Here is a 15,455-nt window from a genome sequence, read left to right on the forward strand (position 1 = left end):
TTCTTTATTTTATTGATGATTTTCGTACTTTTAGGAATAATATGTAACTTAGTTTATAAATTTCATGACACACAAGATAGTATTCTATCAGTTATCATTCTTCAGTGACATCTTCATCAAAGATTTAATTACAGATAAAAGTCCCTTATATAAACTTTATATACGTCAGAATTAATTATTTAAAAATATTTACAAAATAGAGTAAATATAGCATACCACGATCTGTATTAAATTAATAAGCGTTTTTTTATGTGATAAATAAAAAAATATTACATTCATAGTTATGTATTCAAATGAGTGAAAGGAAAATGACGTGAAATTCTATAATATATTTTCATAGACTAGCGTTGGAAAAGAAAACAACATTGTTATGTCGAAAAAGAAAAAACTACGTAATATCACTTGAAACAATTCTTACGTATGTTGTGCGTTTTTCTCGTTAATTACGTTAAAATTTTAAATTATGTATAAATTTTTCCATGAAATTTTTGCAAGCGATTACAATCTCAAAATTATGATTGTAACCAATCCTGTGGACAAATAGAAATAAATAAATAGCGTTGAAATTTTGAAATCTATGACTTGAAAAATACGTAAATCTACTTTAAAAACTTACCTAACACAAAAGACAATATAAGTTTGAAATTAACTGATAGATAAAGATATTCAGGTATGCTTGGACTTTGTTCTCCTTCGGTAGGTAACAGTAACCCGATGATACAGACAATTCCCGCAATAAGTGCTATATAATTGGTTCCTCCTAAAAAAAAAAAAAAATAAAAAAATGAATAAATTTAAATTTAAAATAAAATTTTAAGCCACAGGATAAAATAAAATAACATACTTTCTATTGTCCGTGCTTGAGAAGCTAATGAATAATTTCTTTGTTGTCTAGTTTCATTAAGAGGTAATTGTTGGAACATCTCAGGATCTGGAGTACGTCTTCCTGGATCACTGACTCCAGATAATAGTTTTGCTTCGACATCTCGTTTTCCTATTACCTATTATTAATAAATATAATTACGATTTTTATAAATATTATTAGTGTTTAAGAATTTAAACACTCTGGCGAAATGTAATTTTTTTCTAACTCGAAATTTTTATCAAGTTGATTACTTTAAAATTATAAAAAAAATATTTTTTCATATAATTACCTGTTTTGTAGGATGTTCTTGCATCTGAATCCTAAATTTATCTACTACATTGCAATTGGCAACTATTAAAGCCGTGTGTCTTACAACAATATCCACACAGCATCTTGACTTAATTGTTCCTTCAGGATCAACTACTTTATATTTATTCGGAGCAGTACTTAGCACTTGAAAAGTTTCAATATGGAATTATTGTAAATAAAAATTTATTACTAAAATAATTTATGCACTTTAATCAACTTACCTTTAAATTTAACTGGAAATTCATAAGGATTATAAAGTGTTAGCACTTGTTTGTGTGTTGACTGATCATCTAAATAAAAAGTAATACTCTGAGGAAATACAAAAACAGGAAATTTCCTTGGTGTACGTGATGAATGCATCTCCACTGTTTAGTTCAAAATTAATAAATTCCATATACCTGATAAAATAAAAAATAAATATTCTTATGAAAGAAAAAAAAATTACTGTTTTTAAAAATTCAAAATCTCTGCAAATTCATGATTATTAAAAATTTTTAATAAATTTAAAAACAAAGAAATATACCTGATTGTTTATATTAAACTTGATGAACTCATAAATAAAATTTTACATTCAACGCAGTAAAAACACTTTAAAAGTTTAATTAGTAAATAAGTAAAGAAAATAAATAGTCAGAAATTGTAAAAAATTATTCAAAGTATACATAACTCATTATTTATGTAAATTAATAAAAATATTTTATATTTCATTCTATCGTCATACAAATCATACCATTACTTGGTATGCTTTGCTTTGTACTGATCATCACAATGTATACATACATGTGTGAATACAAAACACATTCCTATGTCTACGATTTAGTAGTGTTGGTGATATGACGTCACAAACGTGTGTTGTGACGGTCCTTACTGAAGTATAAAATTGATGATGATTGAACTGAAGTCAGTTCAGTATCGAAAAAATCGAAAAATTAATAACACTGAAGTTGACAGATATTAAAAAATTTTTTTTGAATTTTATAGCAATTAAATTATTGAAAAAAAAATTAATTAAAAAGTTTCACGTGTGAAAATTAATAAAAATTACAAGTGAAAATTATGACATTAAGGTTAGCTGTCACTATTATAATTGTTTTATTTTTTTTTTTTTTAAATAAATTTGTTCCTAAAAATTAATCCTGAAAAATTGCATTTTTTAATTTTCTAAATGTTAATTTTTTGTTCTTATTTTTTTTGCATTAATTTATGTGTTAAAAAATTTTTTTAAATGAATTATTATCTGCTAAATTTATTCTCATGTGAAAATTTTACAATACTGAAGTTAGCCAACATTTTTAATTTTTTATTTATTAAATTGAAACAAAAAAATTTTTGAAAAATTGCATGTGTATTTTTAAAATTTTTACATGTGAAATTTTTCTTTTAATTTTTTTAAAATAATTTTTCAATAAAATAAATTATTAAAACTTTTAAATGTCAACTAACTTTATTGTCATGAAAATTTTTAGAAGCATTTTTTTATTGTAATTAATTTGTTAAAAAATTTTTGAAATTGACAGCTGACCGCTAACTTCAGTATTATAAAAAGTGAATACTGATTCCTTATTGGTTGAAATAAGAGCGCCCGCGTAAAGCTTGCAATTTAAATTTACAATCACACGAATAGATTAATTTTTTTCCGACATCTCGTGACAGACGTCATTGTAGAGGTCGTTGTAGTCAGACGAACAAAGAAACAAGTCAAAGTAATTTTAACCAATAGTATTAAAGGTTGAGGAGAATATTTTTAAACCGTTACCAATTACGTGCAAGATAGAAGAGAATAAAATACGGCGTAGTAAGGTATCTCCCCATACTTTCCGCAGGATAAATTTTATTTACAATTCATTGTGCAGATACCTTAATGTTCCTGTCTACCCTAACCTGCAACTAAAACTGATCCAAAAAGATCTTGCATTTATAAGAGTTTGTTGTTATTGCAAAATTTGATAATTATTCTTTCAAAATGACTGACAACAAAGCAGACAAAACTAAGGTTGACTTAGGACTACTTGAAGAAGATGATGAGTTCGAGGAATTTCCTGCTGAAGGTAATTTTTATCGTGAATTTAAGTACAGTGATATCTAATGTGCTGATTCATTTATTTATACTAATTTTGCTTTTTCATATATTTTCTGTAGATTGGACAGCAAAGGATGAAGATAATGAAGATATAAGTGTATGGGAGGATAACTGGGATGATGATGATATTGAGGATGATTTTAATCATCAATTGAGGTATGTTTTTAAATTAATTTTCAGCTACAGGAGTTGGCTTTCTGATGTCTTGCAAGCATTACGTCGACAAATATTTTTTTTTTTTTTTTTTCTAAACCAAAAATAACAAGCTACGTCAATGTGTCATTAATATTCTGAATTTCAATTCAATTTTATTTCGAAATAATATTGAAGTTAGCAGTCAGCTGTTAATTAAAAAAAATTTTTTTTTAATAAACCAACTACAATAAAAGAATGCTTCTAAAAATTTTCACTTGTAATTTTTATTAATTTTTATAATACTGAAGTCAGTGGTCAGCTGTTGATTTAAAAATTTTTTTTAACAAATTTATTACATTAAAAAAATTTAATTAAAAATTTTCACTTTTAATTTTTTCTCATTTTCACATGTGAAACTTTTTAATAATTTAATTGCTATAAAATTCCAAAAAAAATTTTGAATGTCTGTCAACTTCAGTGTTATTAATTTTTAGACGTGAAACTTTTTAATTTAATTTTTTTTACAATTTAATTGCTATAAATATTTAAAAAAATGTTTATATCTGTCAACTTCAGTGTCATATTTTGAATTTATTAACATAAAATTTTCTATTGAATGATAGAATAGTTTGGATTCGTGTTGAACTAAATGAATTAATTATACACATATTTTTTTTTTTTAATATTACGTATCTTGTTCCAGGTATTACATCCTGATTGCAATTTTGATCGTACCGTTATTTCATTTAACAGTTCGGCACTTATTTGTCCCAACTGTCTCAAAAATAGTTAATTATTTCTAAAGATTGATTTAAAAAAAAAATTACTATTATTTATCTAACTCGTTAATTAAGTTTTAGAGTTAAAGCATTATAAAAAATAATCAAACAATTATATTCATTAATAATTTTATTTTTGTCTTACATAAATAGTTAATGGCACAATGCGTTATTTTTTTTTCTAAACAATAAAAATATTTGTGTAAAAATACAAAGAATATTGTAAATATTTAATTTGAGTGATGTTTGCATTGAGTCTCAGAAATCTCAACATTTAAAAATTTAACAAAATAGTAATCAATTAATTTTTTTCTTCTTTCTAAAGGGCACAACTTGAAAAGCAAAAAAATCAAATTGATAACAATTCCAAGGATTAGAGAAGTGAAAACATTTCAAGCAATAAATATATAATAATCAATAGATCATTTTCTTTGTATCTCATATTGTACTGTATTCTTTTTCTTCATGTGATTAGCTTTATATCTGATTTATTGTAATTTAAAACGATATGAGACTTGTGTAAAAACAAAAAAAAATATCAATTACACTTTTTTTATACAACTAGTAATGAGATTTCTTGTGAGAATTAAAATATATTTATTTTTAATATTATAAAAAAAAGTTAGCTATAAAATATAAAATGGTAACACAATAGAGAAAATGGAAATAAATTTTTTGATTAAATTAAAAATAATACAAGATTATAACAATCACTTATTCTAAGATATTATTATAATGATAATTATAGTCGCTCCATTTTCTCTTGACAGTGCAATCAGGTACTTAGACATTTTTATTCCATACTGATTTTTTTTTTTTTCTTAAGTAGAACATAAAAAAATAAATGCTTTGTCTAAAATTATTTATGTCGTTAAATTATTAGACTTAGATACCATCAATAATTCAGATGCTAAAATATCAACAAATTGTAGCAATAAATCAAGATTAACTTTTTTACATTCTAATGATTGTAATATAAATTTAATAATTTTATTAAAATCATTCTCACCAAAAATAAACTTAAGTTCTCTCGTTATTTTAGCCGACAATATAACAAACAATTTGTTTTCAACACTATCAATAGGTTCATTGTAAGTATCATCTTGTTGATTCGAAAATATTGACATTAAATCAATATAACTATAAAAATTTAAAATAAATTCATTAATTAATGGCTCAGTAATATTACCAAAAAGTAATTTTGTCCATCTAACAACAGCTTCTTGTCTTAGAGTATTACTACTTTCAATACCCGCTAAAATTTCGCAAATTAAATCAATACATATACAAGTCATTGTTAATTTACTATCTAATTCTTCGAGTTCTTCATCATAAGGTGTGTTGACTATTTTTAACCAGTGTGAAAGAAGTTCTGAATCACAATCACCTTCAACAGATTCAACAGCTTCGTATGCAGTATCAACAGAACAATAGTCTACTCTATCGGCTAATAAAATTTCTAACTCATTAGCGATATTCTTAGACTTAATATCTTCAACGAATCTCCATGGAATGTCAGATAAAGGCATAAGTGTTGGCATCGGGACACCGTCATCTTCTTGGTCCATTTCGAAACCTGGCACTACAGTTCTTAGAGTATTAAAAACTCCAGTTACGGTTTTAGCTAAAAATCTATCAAATCTTGGAGCCACTGCGTCTGCTTTTTGCTACCACCGTTATTTGGCCTTAAAAATGTCTCAACTGCGTTGGTGTATCGGGTGACAATTTTAAACACAGTGTCTTTAAGTAATTCTCCATCTCCAAGCGACCGCCATCTGGTAAACGTATCTCCGCCATGACGGCCGAATAATTTGGTAATTCTTCTAAGCTTTTATGCAATTGAACAAAATCAACGTACTGTCGTCTTACAGTAGCCGTTGTCGTTTCAAACATGTCCTCGCCGTGTTGTTCAACATCGTCAAATTGAATACAATAAAGTAATTGTTGCGATCCATCAGTTGATGTGTGAAACTCAGTCCATGGAATTACTAAATTGAAAAACTGATTACAGTCATACGTAAAAGTTTTTTCTTCAACAGGCAACGGAGAGCTGGCTGTAGATTTCTGCTGAAGTAAATTTCTCAAACGTGCTATTGTCGTTGCAAAGTCTGTAGGCTCTTCATAAACTGGCGAAATATGATCATCGTCACATTTATCAGAATTTTCATAATCAATTTGTACGTCATTCAAGTCATTCCACAATCCTTTGTGTCCAATTGTCGAAAGACCGTCAAGACACAAAGATATTCGATCTGTTTTCTTACAAGATGTAACTATTTTTGGTGATGTTATTTCAATAACTGGATTATTATTATCATTACTTAATACTGTCTTTGGCAACTGTCTTTTTATCACTACAGCAGTCGCTGAAGTTGAACCTGTATTTAAACTTTGGGATATCACACCATCATCTTTATCTTTACATGATATTGGATCTTCACTTAATTGTATATAATTAATTATTGTGATAAAAATCCATTGAGGTAAAGATACTTGATCAAGTATTAGAGACAATTTTTTGGCAAGTATTGATAATAATAATTTACATGGTAGTGAACTTGTTAATTCTAACTGAAGAAATTCACGAACTATTATTGTGATAATACTATGTAGAGTATGTTCTAATGTTGAGTTACTACGGGAACCTGGATGTATACACCTATAAGCCTCTTCAATATTTTTAGCTTTACCTTTTTCAACGCGACGTAATGCACGTCTGTATTCTTTTAAATGCAATAACAATATATCTGCAAATTTATGAGATAATTTTATTTTATTTATCAATAATATTTTACTGTAAATTTTTTCAAAAACTGTCTTGAGAATTTCTTTGGATTCTTCATCAAATGTTTTATCATCGCTTATAATTGAGTACCAGTTAACAATAAACTTATCGTTAATTTCATTTATTATTTTATCAATATCCTCTCTCTTGCTAGATGCTTTAATTTTAGTCTCCTTTTTGTTGTTACTATCCAGATTTTTCTCTTCAGTTGCATTCGATAATTCTTTGTTATTTTTAAGCAAATTTTCATGAGATATCACTGTATCATTACTGGTATCTGGCTTAATATTTAACATTTTTTTAATAACATTATCTACTGGGTCGATATTAAATGGTGAGACAGCTTTTAATGTTATTTTTAAAATATAGCAGCTAAGCCAAGTTGATATTATTATGACAATTATGCACCATATCAATAAAATATAAATAGATAATGATGTTACAGTGAGCCATTGTTCTATTATCAGACAAAATATTGCACATACCAAACTTAAAATCAAGAAAATTTTATTCAACCAGCTCATTGGTATTACTTGCTCCATAATTAATATTATTATTATTATGTATATTCCTTTAATACGTTTAAATATGTATTTATGAATCGCAATTTTTCTCGTAAAATAAATACATCTGAAATAAAAAAAAAATATATAATTACATGACATTAAAATTAGCTGTCACTTGACAATTTTTTAATTTTTTTTAACAAAAAAATTTGTTCTAAAAAATTATTTTTAAAAAATTGCATTTTTAATTTATTAAAATTTCTACAAGTCTATTTTTTTAATAACTTTGTTTTGCTATAATTTATCTGTTAAGTTAATTTTCATTATGATTTCTCATGTTAAATGAAAATAACAGTAATAATAAATTATTTACCTGGGTATTAAAAACTTTGTTGAATAAAATCATGGCATTTAAATATAATCATTTTTATTAATCCGCAGAAATAAGAGTATTAAAAAATTTAATCACTATTGATTGTTTGGATTCTACACGAACAACAGGTGATGTCGTTGGCATAATTAAATGGCTTGTCAAAAAATTCGCAATGCATTTTTTCTTATATTAATTGATTACAGAAAGTGTAATATTAATAAAAAATGTAAATGCCACAAACTTCAAACATACGTAATCAATAAAACTAGTATTAATCACGGATTATTTATTTATTTTTTGGCTTTTGAGACAGTAGAGTACAAATATCAGCTGTAAAACTCGGTCACATTTTTATAGTGACGGAAAATACCAACAGGGAGTTGTTGTGCGTTTTATTCCTTTGAAATTCATAAATTCACCACTAGATTTGCTACTGTGGCGACACTGTATTATAATTAAATTAAAATTTACAATTGCAACTATTGCAACTTTATGACGGATATAAAAATTTTTTATGTCCTAACAAATTATATTTTATTTATATCGCCGAAGATTGATCAATTTTTATTTTACTCTTTTAAATCTATTAAATATACATTAAATATCAAATTATTTAAATAAATAGTAAACGTTTATTTGATATAAATTAAGGGTAGATGAGATAATAAAATTCTGTAAAAAAATAAAATGAGAAAATTCTTGATGTATATCCATATAAAGAACAAAATTTACATCACGACCAAATCGTATTTCTTAATTAACTGACTTTCTGTAATAAAATATTATAAATAATAATATTTATTCAAAATAATTACATATTTTACTAATTTTTTTATTTATCTTCTAATTAATTATAATTTTGAAAATGAATATAATTAAATGCTTAAATATTATCTATAAAATGTAATGAATGCAGCAAATTTTTCTAATTGAAATAATTTCGATAATTATAAACTTGCCAGACAGACAAATCGATTAGTCAAAAATAAATTCATAAAAAATTTTAATATTATTGAACTTTTCAACCATGAATTCAAATTTTCATTAAAAGTATGATTTTATATTGATAACTTTTTCGAATTATTGTATGAAATTGAGATTAAAATAAATTTTAAAATATATATTGACATTTTTTGGTATATATACGTTTTGTCTAGATATTGAAATGTAGTACGATCGTTAAAGTGAATGATAAATTATTTTTAACTATTATATTAAAATATAATTTATTCCAAAGTTAATCAAAAATATTATCTCTATACATAAAATGACTTGTTTGAAAATAGGTTTTTATAATTTTTTAACATTTAAAAACGCAATTTCAGTTCCAAGGCCAGAATCTTAAAGAAAAATCGAAAGTTATATTTTAAAAATATTTCAATTAATCCTATTTGACGTATAATTGTATAGAAATAACTTTTATGCTTTAAAAATTCCATTGAGATTAAAACCGGATGAAAAAGACATTTATTTAACTTCTGCTATCATTTATCACGATTGATTTGTTCTACTTGCTTGGAAAATTTTAAATACTCGACGTTAATGTATCTAATGGTTTTAAAATTACATATTTATTTTATTGCTAGTTCATTAATTTAAATTTTTGTCGTTTTATTGAAAATAGGTCAATATTTCCGTACACAGAAAGAAAAATTTCTTGACTGGAGAACAAAATTCTTGGCTCAAGAAAATTTTCGGGTGCCTAAAGGAAGACTGAAGTTGTGTTGGCCGACGTAAATATCGAGATATTTAATTTTTTGGAGCAAGAGAGAAATTTTCTCAAGGCAAAAAAATTTATTTCTATCAAAAACTAAATTTTTTGGAGCAAGAGACTGAATTTTCTCAAAACAAGACGATTTTCTTGACTTAAATAAATTTTCTTGGATCAAGATACGTATTTTTTAACGCAAGAGAATTAATTTTTTTGCACAAAAAGAAAAATTTTTTTGAGCTAAGAAAATTATACAGAAGACCGAAGTTATTTTGGAGCAAGAACATATTTTTCTTGGCTTCAAAATATTTAACTTCGTTCAAGAAATTTTAACTTTATTCAAGAAATTTTCAGTCTTTTTTAAGATTTTCTTTATTTAAGAAAATTTACGCTTGACTCAAGACTTTTTTTTTTCTGTGTGGAATAAGTGAAATTTCTTGTGTCAAAAAAAAAAATTTTTTTTCGCTCAAGAAAATAATCAGGTAGAAAAATATTTTCTCGGCTCAAGTGAACCTTTTTTTGTGTACATGGAAAAAAGAAAACTCGGAAAATTACTTTAAAAATAGTAATTAGTGTCCCGTTGTATTCAAAACTAAAATAATTACAGTTCGAAGTCACATTTTTCTAAATTCAAACTTTGAATATTAATTTTCAGAGCTTTCAATGTAAATATTACATTTTACAATGGAATTCTTATAAAATCAGTAATAATTACAATCTGAAACTGTTTTCCAGTTTTTCCAGTTTTCATCAAGGAGCGCCACGTTACATTATATGTTATAATTTTTCGAGTTTTCTTTTTTCCGCTTATAATTTTAAATATAAACAAATGTTCAATCAAAGGTTACGAGAGATTAAATAAATGACTTGAGAGCGGCAGTCACCAAAAATAATGAACTGGATATATAATGTCTTAATTTTTATGAACGGAATAGTAAAAGCGATTTAGTTACATAATACTTTCACATAAAATTAAAAAATAACAAATAATCCAGAGGTAATTTTGTTTTCTGTGTAAATTCCACTACAACGATAGGTATCTGTATCTCTGTTAGTGTTGTGTGAATAAAAACAGATAGTATAATGTAAGAAACAACACCTTTTCTTAATAGCTTGACTTGAAATAATCTTATATCGCAATTGATGTGAGTGGCTATTTCGTTGGGACACTCTGTCATACAATCTGTGAGAGAGGAAGGGAGTCAACAGAGCATGTCAAAAGTAAAGGAAGTTACATGAACCTCAATTCCGCTTGTTCTTTACTTTTCGTATCGTATCCTAACAGTCTGATTCTTCGCCTTGACCATACAAAACAAAAACCTCCTAAGTGATCACTGTCTAACAATAACAAAAACAAATGTTTACATAATACATTAAATCCATCCTGCGCAGGTAATAAAAAAAAATAAAAAAACAATAGCATTTACGTTGATATTTTTTTTTTCGGTTGTTTTCTTATTTTATGGTAAAAAGTTTGTACATATATAACGAAACGAAACGAAAAACAAGAATAAAAATGTACAAAGTAATAATAAACGAGCAAGGAAACGGAAAACTCCCACTGGACGGTAAGGAAGTCGAAGTGAACGGAAGTGAAGGAAGAATAGTAGCGAGAAAACGGAAAAGGGGTAGTATACATCCACAAGTAAAAAGTTTGTGTACTAACGGAACCGGAACTTGGGAGCATCGCGAATACGAACGGTCTCTAACGACTCTTCTGGCATCAACAACGTATAACGTCACTGACTTCGACCCTGATATGACGGAAACATCAGACGGTTATCGGAAGTTACCGAGGAAATTAAACAACCCTACATCTGGGTCAAACAAACTTTTGTTGTGTAAATATATCTATATATATATATATATATATATATATATATATATATATATATATATATATATATATATATATATATTACATATATTGTAATCTCTTCATCTTTTTCTTATTCTTAGGTCGTCAATAATGAGTCTGAATATTTATATTTAATAGGACTTGTTGGTAAACAATAAAGTAAAAGTCAATGAATGTTTGTTAGCATACAGAGACATTGATGCACCTTAAGTCACGAAAGGTGAGGTATTAGCTATAGGTGAATAACGAGAAATAAATAAATAAGTAAGTAAAAAATGGAAAGAGAAAGGGCGCGAGGATCTAAGACCTGCATTGGGTTACAACATCGGACTGCACGTTGCGGCATGTATAAATCGCCCGTTACGCCATTCCGATGCGGTGAGGCCGTCGAGAATGAAGACCCTCTCTTCAGGTCTCTCGACCGAAGTAAGGAGAGAACCAGGACAGGTTGCGCTGTTCGTTAGGAATGTCACGCGTAACTTACTACTACTGCACTCTAGGATTTTATGATTATTCTGATGATGATGATGATGATGATGATGATGATGCTGATTCTGATGGTCTGCGGGTTATATCAAGAGACACTGAAGACTATGAAGGTGCATCCGGGATGATCCACTCATAGTTCTTCGCTTCGTCCACTCCCTAATGCCGCACCTCCTTCACTTTCTTTTGTATAGTTAAGCCTTAATGCATACATATATATCTTCCCATATTCTTAAAACGTCAAAACTATTTTTTTTAAATAGATTAAGATCTAAAAAAAAAAAAAAATAAAATAAAATAAATAATTAGGATCTTTTTATAAAATATGTACGTTTTGTTTGTGTTAATGGTAATAATTATCAATTTAAACGAAAAAATAATGTAGAATGACATTTTGGAGTTTTTTTTTTTTTTTTTTGGTTTTTGTATAATACTATGAATTATTAAAATTAATAACAATAATTGAAATAAAGGCATAGATAATATTGATGGCTAGAAAAAAGGATAAATGACAAGATAATTATTTGGTAGAATGGGGAGTAACATTTGAGTTGCCTGGGAAAAAAATCAAAGATTCCTCGTCACCTATAAGCAGGAGCAGCAGCCTCACCACATCCTTTCCTGCACCTTGATCATCGGAGACGTTACGGCCGACCACCTTCACCACCACTGCAACACATCGAGCTGGAACTCATAAGCCAGCCATGAGATATAACAGGTAAAACAGGTTTGTGGGCGTCTCAGACTACCTGTCCTGCTTTAAATTTACCCCCTCTTCTCTCATCTACATCATCCCCCTTCAATTCGACTGTATATATGTATATTGAAAGTAGAGTTTCGGGATCCCCGAGTCGGGACTATACACATCGTACACACCAAAAAATTGGTCTTTTGATTCCTACGAGGAAATCTCATTCCAAAATAAAAAACCTAACAGAATAGAGAGAGGAGAAAGAGAAATGGTTTTGCTCCAAAAGCGGGGATGAAAAGGAAAGAAAAAAAATAAAGACACCGACAAGATAAACCTTACGACCTGTGATCTGATCTTATAGTAGATATACTTATGCCGTGTGGTATGTGGAAGAAAGAATGCAATGCGGATCCAAAAGAATAATAAGGGGGAAAGGAAAAGGTCTCTACACTAAAACGAAATATTTTAAGAATTAAATGTTTACATTGTGGATTAAATTTTTTCAATAGCTATTTATTCTATCATACAATAATGATAATAATAACAATAATGAAAAAACATTTTTTTATATTTTACTATTATTATTATTATCATTATTTTTTGTATTGAAGTAAAAAATATAAAACGTGATATTTGTAAATTTATAATTTCATTTAGGGTTCAACGTTTCTTTTTTCTTCTTTTTTTTTTGCAATTAAATAAAAGTGAATGTAACGCCCACGATATATTGTAAATAAATTGCTACAGGTGTAAGATTTCACCATCATTAAATTATTATATAAATTTACAGCAAGTTGTAAAATCGAATAAATCATAACAAGTTATTTAAACCAAAAAAGTCACTAAATTATAGTTAATACTCCTGTGTATTATTGTATAACTGTTATTACTCTTATTAATATTAATATTGTCAATATTGAAATGATAAATCCCGGTGATTATATATCACAACAATTTAAGCAACACATAGTATCTTACTTACTATAATCGTTTAAATTTATAAATATATACATTTAAATCATGTTCATCAGTCAACAAAATAATTGTCATTTAGTGACCCAAGCAATTTTGAAAGCGATGTGTCTGATGAGACGAGGTAGTTATTTAAATAAAAAATAAAAAACCAGCATGTCCCAATCACATTCAATCCTGTAAATTAAAAATAAAAAAAAAAACGCCTTTACATTTGAATCAATTGCGCCACGCAAATTGAAAAGGTCAAACGAGCGTGGAACGATAGCGTTGCCCGCATCGTGAAGATTGGTACAATTTCCGTAAGACAGATCGCCGATGAGAATATTATAAATTCCGCACGTGACAGTCGAAAGAGAGAGGAAGAAAATAATGAGAGAAAAGATTAAGATAAATAAAAGTTGTAGTAATTGGTAAGGAAGAAATATGTATTATATATTACACAAATAAAAAATATCACTTATAAGAATAAGTAATATAAATTTTATAATATATATGAAGATAAGCAATAATAGATAATAGATATGTAAGTGAGAAAAAAGATAAAGACTAAAGACTAAAACCGTGCGATTGTCGTCACTAATATGTATATATATATATATATATATATATATATATATATATATATATATATATATACAGCAAATATATTTGTGTATACAATGATAGTCTTGTGTATCATGAAGCAGTATGAGGAAGCTACGGGGAAGTCTTCACCCAGTCGACAATTCCCCTTATAATCCCCTACCATCACGTTCCACCACGTTCTGTCTGGTAATGTTGTATAGTTGTTCAACTGGTGCTTCGTATCTACTGGCGTTGTTGATGTTCATTGCTGCTTGTTGCTGCTGCTGTTTTTTACTCCTACTCGGGAGTCGTCGGGCTGATTCGTAGTCCAGCTTCGAGTATTTCCGTTCCTTGGGATCGCGACATTTTGGCCAATATATCTCATGCTTTCACAACTAAAATGATCTGATGGGTTGAAGATAATTATGATTTTTTTTTGTTTTCTTCACAAGTGTAAAGTAAATTTATATGTATTACATAATAATAATGACAAGTAATAACAATAACTAATAGCTAAATATTAAATTATTAAATTATTTAATTAAATAAAATAAAATACCGTGTTGTGTATACAGCAAAGTGTAAAGAGTGTATGTATTTACTGTTGAGCTGCGAGGGAGCTTTCTTCCTTCCTCTCTTACTCTTTCGCTGTCGTACTTAATACTCTTTGGCGTTTACTTGTAGATTACTCCACACTATGGATAAATATACATATATGTACGGGTATTATATCCATCGCCGTCATGGAATAAGGAAGGTGGGGAAGAAAGGACAACCTTCCGCCATCCGACACTTCCTAAAGCCGCTTGGAGAGTGGCGCGACGATTGGATGTTTGGACGATTCTCAGTTCAGTCGCTCGTCAACCTCAACAAGTGACGGTGCTGTTTGGTGCCGTCCGCAATAACTACTTTAACTTCACTATTCTGTGTGTGAAAATATTACGAGCTATTAAATATTATTATTATTATCATTATTACTATTAGTACTATCAAAACTATAAATAATTATCAAGACTCTTAGTGATACCACAAGGATACTTTAATTAGTGCTTTTTTATCATTTATTCAAGTGTCAATCAAGACAGTTTTTGTCTTAATAAATAATTAAAAAAAAAAAAAAAACTTACGTGTATCTCAGAAACAAATGTGATATTTACGTATTTATTATTGTAAATTCGCAAGTTTATAATTATTTCATGCCTGTGTTTGAATAATAATTCCATTGTTTATAATTGTAGCGTGATAACAAAAATAATATTTAGTATTATTATTATTGTTATTGAAGTAAAAGGAAGAAATAATTAGCAAGAACGTTTTGGTCAAGTATGCTTCCGCGAG

General features: G+C 27.5%; 4 protein-coding genes and 1 long non-coding RNA gene across 6 annotated transcripts; 2 read left to right on the forward strand and 3 right to left on the reverse strand.

Annotated features, from left to right (window-relative positions):
• Window positions 1-26: 26 nt before the first annotated feature.
• Window positions 27-1,920, reverse strand: LOC141530557 (motile sperm domain-containing protein 1). Its single transcript, XM_074247738.1, has 6 exons — window positions 1,698-1,920; window positions 1,396-1,572; window positions 1,155-1,318; window positions 845-1,001; window positions 617-760; window positions 27-530 (listed from the first exon to the last, which is right to left on the reverse strand). Exons 2-6 carry the CDS (start codon window positions 1,532-1,534, stop codon window positions 499-501), a joined length of 636 nt encoding a protein of 211 aa, XP_074103839.1. The 5' UTR covers window positions 1,535-1,572; window positions 1,698-1,920; the 3' UTR covers window positions 27-498.
• Window positions 1,921-2,931: 1,011 nt separating this feature from the next.
• Sem1 (Suppressor of exocyst mutations 1) lies at window positions 2,932-4,736 on the forward strand. Its single transcript, XM_074247739.1, has 3 exons — window positions 2,932-3,222; window positions 3,314-3,410; window positions 4,494-4,736. The coding sequence occupies exons 1-3, from the start codon at window positions 3,138-3,140 to the stop codon at window positions 4,543-4,545; spliced, it is 234 nt and encodes a 77-aa protein (XP_074103840.1). The 5' UTR covers window positions 2,932-3,137; the 3' UTR covers window positions 4,546-4,736.
• An 87-nt stretch (window positions 4,737-4,823) lies between these two features.
• LOC141530555 (uncharacterized) lies at window positions 4,824-8,503 on the reverse strand. Its single transcript, XM_074247735.1, is given in 4 exon segments — window positions 4,824-5,828; window positions 5,831-5,857; window positions 5,860-7,583; window positions 7,833-8,503. Coding segments are annotated over 3 exon segments (2,460 nt in total). The 5' UTR covers window positions 7,496-7,583; window positions 7,833-8,503; the 3' UTR covers window positions 4,824-5,031.
• Window positions 8,504-10,094: 1,591 nt separating this feature from the next.
• Window positions 10,095-11,853, forward strand: LOC141530889 (uncharacterized). Of its 2 annotated transcripts, XM_074248271.1 has the most exons (3): window positions 10,095-10,935; window positions 11,017-11,384; window positions 11,503-11,853. In XM_074248271.1, exons 2-3 carry the CDS (start codon window positions 11,060-11,062, stop codon window positions 11,511-11,513), a joined length of 336 nt encoding a protein of 111 aa, XP_074104372.1. In that variant the 5' UTR covers window positions 10,095-10,935; window positions 11,017-11,059; the 3' UTR covers window positions 11,514-11,853. The 2 variants fall into 2 exon arrangements, with proteins under 2 accessions (XP_074104372.1, XP_074104371.1); XM_074248270.1 differs by having other exon boundaries at window positions 10,095-11,384; window positions 11,503-11,528.
• A 172-nt stretch (window positions 11,854-12,025) lies between these two features.
• LOC141530890 (uncharacterized) lies at window positions 12,026-15,379 on the reverse strand. The gene is made up of 4 exons (XR_012479815.1): window positions 15,245-15,379; window positions 14,677-15,041; window positions 12,473-14,522; window positions 12,026-12,158 (listed from the first exon to the last, which is right to left on the reverse strand). It is a non-coding gene; the product is annotated as an uncharacterized LOC141530890 (long non-coding RNA).
• Window positions 15,380-15,455: the final 76 nt, after the last annotated feature.

This window comes from Cotesia typhae, unplaced genomic scaffold, assembly GCF_013202065.1.
Source record: "Cotesia typhae breed Kobodo isofemale line unplaced genomic scaffold, CoteBio_Ctyphae contig_5, whole genome shotgun sequence".
NCBI classification, from domain to species: domain Eukaryota; kingdom Metazoa; phylum Arthropoda; class Insecta; order Hymenoptera; family Braconidae; genus Cotesia; species Cotesia typhae.